At 49.1% G+C, this 7913-nt stretch overlaps 2 protein-coding genes across 2 annotated transcripts; one reads left to right on the plus strand and one right to left on the minus strand.

Annotated features, from left to right (window-relative positions):
• Positions 1-3233: 3233 nt before the first annotated feature.
• On the plus strand, positions 3234-5818 carry LOC103361825 (transmembrane 4 L6 family member 5). Its single transcript, XM_008288019.1, has 6 exons — positions 3234-3253; positions 4097-4273; positions 4416-4484; positions 4890-5044; positions 5133-5325; positions 5463-5818. The coding sequence occupies exons 2-6, from the start codon at positions 4097-4099 to the stop codon at positions 5481-5483; spliced, it is 615 nt and encodes a 204-aa protein (XP_008286241.1). The 5' UTR covers positions 3234-3253; the 3' UTR covers positions 5484-5818.
• Positions 5819-5995: 177 nt separating this feature from the next.
• LOC103361826 (protein phosphatase 1 regulatory subunit 14A-like) lies at positions 5996-7681 on the minus strand. The gene is made up of 4 exons (XM_008288020.1): positions 7366-7681; positions 7140-7220; positions 7003-7035; positions 5996-6483 (listed from the first exon to the last, which is right to left on the minus strand). The coding sequence occupies exons 1-4, from the start codon at positions 7555-7557 to the stop codon at positions 6346-6348; spliced, it is 444 nt and encodes a 147-aa protein (XP_008286242.1). The 5' UTR covers positions 7558-7681; the 3' UTR covers positions 5996-6345.
• Between the last annotated feature and the right edge of the window lie 232 nt (positions 7682-7913).

Raw genomic sequence — 7913 nt, forward strand, 5'->3', positions numbered from 1 at the left:
GATGTTTTAGCTGCAAGTCATGCAACTAAACATGTGGAAAACTTTAATATGAAACACTGGAGGAAAAAAAGCTTTTATCAGCAGATAGTCTGGTCTAGAGGTCTACGGTCCAGAGGTCTGGAGGTCCAGAGGTCTGGAGGTCCAGAGGTCCAGAGGTCTGGGGTCCAGAGGTCTGGAGGTCCAGAGGTCTGGAGGTCCAGAGGTCTGGGGTCCAGAGGTCTGGAGGTCCAGAGGTCTGGGGTCCAGAGGTCTGGAGGTCCAGAGTTCTCTACATAGAGCAAAGAAACATCTGGAACATTACGTAGTTTTCACACATTCAGCTCAGTGTGTGTTTTCATATTTTACACACAAACATGAAAGAGGTGTGAATATGTTCTTTGACAACATCTGATTTTAAAATTAAACTGTTTGACTGTTTAAATCCACTCGAACGTCTTTATTTTACTGATGCTTACTGTCATTATTTATTCATTCATTTATTAATTAACTAATGCAGTCTGGTTTTGGTTCATTTAAATAAAATGCAGCTTGAAAACACTTTAAAAATGTTCTAACTATAATAAAACAAACTGTTTTGTCGTGTTCCATGGTTAGGTTGGTTTTTGGTTTTTCTTTTGGTTCTCATCATTTTCTTTCAGTGTTTCTGGGGGCGTGGCCTAACTCACAGAGGGGCGTGGCCTGACTCACTGCACCTGGCTGATTGAACACACCTGCAGATCATCTCACCTCATCAGAACCTCCGTGAAGCTCAGGGACAGGTTGTTCCTCCTCCAGTCAGTCAGCTGCTTGCTTCTCTACAGCTTCTCGTTTCCTGAAGTTCTGATCTGGAAGCAGGTGAAGCTCCATCTGGGATCCATCTGCTGAACTGAGTCCAAACACAGAAACTTGAACTGAAGAAGAAGAAGAAGACACAGAGATTCAGACCTGCAGGCTGAAGAGCAACGATTGTGTTGTTGTGGACAGAAACTGGAGACAGTCAGCAACATGACCAACACCAACCCCAAACCTCATGGACTGGTTCTGTACTTCAGCAGGCAGCACACAGTAATGGTACCAGTGTGACCAGTCTGATGTGATTCTAACCACTGATGACGCCGGAACATGGGACAGTAAAGCCTTCATATGTGGATTCAGACGTCTGAATATAGTCTGAGAGGAAGTTCCGTTACCACGCTGAGGTTTCTGTGGTTTCCCTGCGGTCATGTGACCCTGATGACTCAAGTCATCAAACCGACCGCCGTCCTGAGAATCAGAGCTTCACACTCAAATGTCTCATGTTTCTGGTTTTATGTCCGCAGATGTGATGTCCTGATGAGCTCAGTCTGCTGATCAACCACATCTGGTTCTAAATGTCTCAGCGTTGTCAGGAACCTCCATGCTCAGGTTCTGCTGTCAATCAAAACCCTGGAGCTCAAACTTCTGTATCAGAACTTTTTCTTTAGGAGGGTTTGGACTGACCAGAACTCTTCAACATGGACTCTGGTTCTAGCCCTGACAGACAGACAGAGACTTATTGGAGATGGTTCCAGATCATCCATCCATCACCTCTACACCTTCATCCTCACCAGGGTCACAGGGGGCGGAGCCTATCCCAGCTGACTCAGGGTGAAGGCAGGTTCACCTGGACAGGTAACCCAACCTACTGGACCAACCAGACCAACCCGACCTACTGGACCAACCAGACCAACCCGACCAACCAGACCAACCGCAAAACCAAACGGATCAACCACAGATCAGTCAGACCAACAACACAACCAAACAGACAAATCACAAAACAAACTGGACCAATTAGACCAACTACTGAACCAGCTGGAAACACCCAGACCAACCAGACCAGCCCCACACCAACAGGAACATCCACCTGACCAGCCGGTCCATGTGCCAAACCAAACAGACCACCTGCCAGACTAACGACCTGACCAACACTGAGCAACCGAACTAACTGGACCAACCAACCAACGTCCACCTGCTCTGGCAGCGGACCAGGACCTCGGTTCTGCTCACAGGAACCCTGCAGTCAGCTGAAGCTCCGCATGTGTCAGCGTCCGAGTTGAGCCGACAGACCGGGTCACCTACACAGAGCTGGTCATGCTGAGGGGGAGGAGGCCGATGATGTCACCGCTGGGTGATGAGCAGGTTTCCCATGAGGCCTTGCTGTCTTCCGACCAGCGCAGTGACTCACAGAGGAGCTAAAATAGGACGGCTGCTTTTAGAACAGCTGAGAAAGACGAAGTGGCCAGATACAAACGGAACATGTGTCCTGACCTAGTTCCTCCGTTTACCTGTTTCATCCACACAGCATCACTGTTGTTGTTGTTGTTGTTGTTGTTGTTGTTGTTGTTGTTGTTGTTGATGTAAGTTCAGTACAGTTGGATCCGTGTCCTCTGGTTCAGAGAGTCCAACACATCCAGGATTTATCCGGCTTCATCTCAGGGAGGTAACTCAGAGTTTGTCCATCTCACTCTGACAGCGTTCACATGAAGAGGCGGAGCTACAGATGACCAATCACAAACACAGAAGGTCTACCGGCAGCATTTCACAAATAAAGAGCAAACAGCAAAACTAAAGAAATACGAAGATTTTAAAGTCAAATTAGGAGGAAAAACTGCCAGAAACTACAGACAGTGTGAAGGTGAACAGGTTTATGGAGGTCCTGTAGGTCTGATGGCTGCTAGAACCTGTCAGGTCAACATGTTGCTCAGCTGATTCACTGCTTCAGCTGCAGGCCTGCAGTGCTAGATGGTCTGAGATGAGTAAAACATAAAAACAAGTTCAAAAGACTCCTATCACAGAAGACTGTAGAATAAGCAGGAACAACTTTATATGTTTCTCACAAGAAGAACAAACTATCGTCCTCAACCAATGAAATCACTTTAAAATCTTCTCCTCTGACTATCTGAGCTTCTTCTGGCTTCTAATGCTGATTGGTCAGTAGGAGGGGCTTTAATCCTCTGGTCTCTGGAACAGCAGCTGCTCCGGAGCAGGTGAGGGCTTCAGCATCAGTTACCGTGGAGACGTGCCAGGTAAGGGCTGAAAACGCAGAGTTACACCTGAAGTTACCTCGATCACCTCACGTCCTGCGTCTCGGAGGAGGACTGTGATGTCCGCTGACTTGTTGCTGATGTAAGCTCCATGCAGCAGGTTCCTGGCTGAGCAGCAGGCGTGTCCTCGTGTCCTCGTGTCCTGGTGTCCCTATAAAAGCATCCGTTGGTTCCTCTCTGAGCTTAAACTGAGCGTCTCCTGCAGCTTCACGGTGAGTCGACTCGTCTTCATGTGACGCTGATTCAGAGGCGAAAAAACGTATAAACAGGAAGTCGCTATTTCTTCTCTGCTATCAGCACTGTTCTCTCATGTTGTGTTTATATAGATATGTATGTATATGTCCTGTCTGGTTCTCTGCTGGATTCAGTGAGTATTGAAATTATAGTGCAGAAATTATTGATCTTTTTTTATGAGAACAAGTGAAATTAATCAGTAATTTATTAAATCATCGTGAGTTTATTCTCAGCTGTTTGGTCAGATCTGGTTTCTGTTGAATATAAACTGAATATCTTTGTATGAAACACAAAGTCAGACACTGGAGACAAACGCTGAAACTGTTTTCTAGTCAACGTAAATGTTGTTCTCATGTGAAAGAATAATTAACATGTATTTGTTAACGTCCGTTATCTTTTTAGTAGAGATGAGACCTGTGTCCACTCTAAAGCTGCACTGATTCATTTCAGCTTCTTTCAGCACAAAGTTCAGCTTCAGGAAGACGTTTCTGAGCTCAACCTGCTGGACCGTTTACACAATAACAGGCTGGTGTTAAATCAGATGACTGGTCCCATTAATCAGAAGGACTTTGTTGTTTGTAGATTCTGGTTTAAGCTCTAAAATGTTTTCACTTTAAAATTTACAAGACAAGAAACTTTTCTAATTCAGGTTTTAGGTTTTTAACAACATGAACCAGATTCTAAAGAAACTGATTCCTCATCTGCACAGTTTCAAACCTACTTCATGACATTAAAGCATCGCTGGATTTTCACCTGGACACAAAAACAAAGGTCTTCAGGTGTAAATGACGGTAAACATGTCGACTCCTTCGTGCTGACAGATGTGTGTGTCGAGGTGTCTGCGGTGTGTCGGCGTGTCTCTGGTTCCCATGGCGATCGTCTGCATGCTGGCCAACGTCCTGCTGCTGTTTCCTGACCTGAAGGTCCACTTCCTGTTGGAGGGTCATGTGACCAGAGAGGCCTCCTGGGCGACCGGCGTCTGGGGCTCCGGCATCATGGTACATGTGTGTGTGTGGCATCATGTCAGCGTGACTCAGCCGTGTGCATTTCATCATGTGGGCAGGTTTATTTTTTCTCTGAGGCTGAATCAGACGTTAAACCTTCTGACATGTTTGACTCCCAGCAACTGTCTGATTTCAGGTTTTACTGGGAGCTCGAGGGTTTATCCAGAGCAGCAAGGAGAGAGGCTGCTGCGCCTTCAGGAGTCAGGTGAGCTGACAGTCTGCAGGAGCAGCAACTTGTTGGTCCAGGTGTTCCAGGTGTTGCACCAGGTGTTGTGGGAGTTGTGCTAGGTGTTACAGATGTGGTGGCAGATGTTACAGGTGTTAGAGATGTTGTGTCAGGTGTTACAGATGTTGCAACAGGTGTTACAGATGTTGCAACAGGTGTTACAGATGCTGTACCAGGTGTTACAGATGCTGTACCAGGTGTTACAGATGTTGCACCAGGTGTTACAGATGCTGTACCAGGTGTCACAGATATGTTGCCTTATTTTCCAGATGTCATGCCAGGTGCTACAGGTGTTGTGCCCGGTGGTATGGGTGTTCCAATTGCTCCAGATGTTGGTGCTTCTTTGTATGACTGATGTATCAGATGTTGTTTCTTGTGTTCCAGATGTTGTGCCAGGTGCTGCTGTCCTGTGTGTGCCTGCTCGCTGCTGCCGCCTGCTGTCTGGTCAGCGCCACAGGTCTTTCTCAGGGTCCTCTGTGTCTCTACAACTCGTCCTCTGGTCCGACCTGGGGGGTTCCGCTGCAGCCCCTCCCAGACCGGTGAGACCCTCAGACCAGCTGAATGAAGGTGACTGAAGGTGTCCAGATGTTTGGTTCTGTGTTGACCCGTCTCTCTCTGTGTCCCCAGACACTCTGGGTACCTGTACAACCGGACCCTGTGGTCGGGGGTGTGTCTGGAGCCCAGTTCTGTGGTCCAGTGGAATGTGGTTCTGTTCAGTGTGATGGGGGGAACCAGCGCACTGCAGACGCTCCTCTGTGGATTCAACATCCTGAACGCTCTGCTGGGTCTGATCCTGGGTCGGGGCTTCTGCCACAACAAGGTGGGTTTGTTCTGACACATCTGGAACATCTGGAACACGTGTTCTCCACAACATTAACCTGAGAGACAACTTTACAGATCACACGTCATCTGAATCCGCCTCAAACAACTCGTTCATACGCCGTCTGTGTGTTGCAGGTCAGTCCGGTGTCGGTTTGAAGCTCCTTTGTGGATCCAGAGGAAACCAGTCGTTCAAAAGAAGTCTTTTATTTGCACTAAAGCACTTTAGCTGATCAATAATGTTGCGATTAATAATAAATGCCCTGACTGTACACATGCAGAGTGTAGAAATGTGAATATTGATCGTGTTTGGATGTGACGTTCCGTCCCACAGACGGTGTTGAGCAGCGAGTCTGCTTCTCTCCGGACCTCCAGCGTCCTGCTGGAGGCTCCTTATTTAACAAATGCTTCATATTTAACGTGTCACAGTTAAACTCTAAATGCTCTCTGTCAGTTTTTGTAAATAAATAAAAGCCTAAAATGGCTCCAACAGATGAGGTGATGTCAGTTTCTTTCTGTGATCTGGCTGTTGGACTGATTCAGTTCTCCTGCCACAAGCTGTGCTGTCCTTCCACTGCAGCCCAGCAGGTGGCAGTAATGCACCTTTCAGCTGGTTGTGATGCTGAATTAGTCCAAGTGCCTCCTTCAAAGACAGAACTCTCACTGCAGCATGGTTTCAAATCCATATTTATTCAAAATTGTGTAAAAAAACAAAAACAATACAAGACTTAAGCGTGACGTAGGAACGAGGCAGGAAGCAGCTGAGAAACGAACAGACGTGAAGGTTGTGAAGATAAAATGTGGACATCAGAGTTCAGTCGAGCTGGTTTCTCAGGTTCTGCTCCGTTCAGACTACAGGTGAGTTTAAACCTCTAACTGAGCAGCGTGAAGCTGCAGCTGCTGTTCAGAACCGTCAGACAGTGGAGGGACCCCGGACAGAGGCTAAGGTGTGTTTGTTTTACACACCAGCTCCGGCTCTGTTGGGGGTTGAGGTCAGGATCAGTCGGGGACGCTTGTTTTGTCAGTGCAGCACCTCCCTGTCGGCTGACTGGGGGCGGGTGGGGTAGATGTGGAGCTGCGGCAGGTCGATGCCGTCGTTGTGAAGATCCTCCTGCTTCTGTAAACCCTGAAGCTTCAGCAGCAGCTCGCTGATGAACACCTGGTGGGACGAGAGAGAAGGTTGACAAGAGAGACACCTGCAGGCCACAGCTCACTGCAACCTCAGCAACGTGTGCAGCAGCCTGAGCAACAACCTCAGCAACGTGTGCAGCAACCTGAGCAACAACCTCAGCAACATCTGCAGCAACCTGAGCAACAACCTCAGCAACGTGTGCAGCAACCGCAGCAACATCTGCAGCAGCCTGAGCAACACTGTGAGCAGCGTCTGGTGGTAGAACTTCAACAACCTGCTGCGTTGATCAGTAACTTATTAACATCTTATCGGTGCTGCACCTGTTCCAGTTGTCAGATCAGCGTTGACCAACTTTAGTATCTGTTATAAGAACAACAGGAAGCAGTTTTCCCTCCATGAGTCGGACAGAAAACCTCTGAGCTCCTGACGCTGGAGACGAACCAGCAGCTGCTCACTGACAAACACAAGAGCTGCAGCTCCAGGAGCTCCTCCACCGTCTGGAACATTCATCTACAGACCTTCACATGAACGTCAGGATGGACTCACCTCAGTGCTGCTGGGACACGACTGCAGGACGTCCTGCACACACACACACACACACACACACACACAGGTTACACACAGTTACAGACATGTTACAGACATGTTACAGACATGTTGCACACGTGTACCAGGTGTGTTACCTGCAGTCTGTGTGTTCTCTCCTCCACAGTCTTCAGGTCCAGCAGCTCGTCGATGTTCAGCTCTTCAGGCATCTGGTCCTCCTGAGGAGGACACGCGTTACTACTGACAGTATTTACAGTATTACTGGCAGTATTTATACTACTAGTCCGTGTACTTGCAGTACTGTGCAGCAGTATTACTGGCAGTACTTGCAGTACTGTGCAGCAGTGCTCCTGCGGGACTCACCCGGCCCCGGTACAGCCGCTCCAGCCCCCGGTCCGTCCAGCTCTCCACGTCCAGGCGCCGCTGCAGCTCCAGCCGGTTGTACTTCACGGTGACCCGGGCCTGCCGCCGCTGCAGGTTCTGACCCGGATCCCGGTTCGGGGACGGGCTGCCGCACACCCGGTTCACCCGCCGCCCCACGCGGTGAGCCGCCATCTAAGCCGGACCGAACCGGAGAACGAAAAGTGAAACTGCTCTGATGTGAGACACACCGGAGACGCACCGGGGAGTGTCGGTGCAGCGCGTGCAGACCGAGCAGACCGGGACAGGGCGGGGCCGCTGCCGGTGCTGCGTTCACGGACCGCTGGAACAACAGGAAACAGGAGCTGCTTCTGCACCGCTGCTTCCTGTGGAGGGTCTCGGGGGCGGAGCCAGCTGACGGTGGAAGGTACACCTGGACAGGTGGAGCGTCCAGCAGCAAGAGATAGAACCAGCAGAACCCGCAGATAGAACCCAGAACCAGATTCACCTGATAAAACAAAATTAAACAATAAAGTTTGGGCTGAAACGGC

The sequence above is a fragment of the Stegastes partitus genome, unplaced genomic scaffold (assembly GCF_000690725.1).
Source record: "Stegastes partitus isolate 25-593 unplaced genomic scaffold, Stegastes_partitus-1.0.2 Scaffold537, whole genome shotgun sequence".
Lineage (NCBI taxonomy): Eukaryota > Metazoa > Chordata > Actinopteri > Pomacentridae > Stegastes > Stegastes partitus.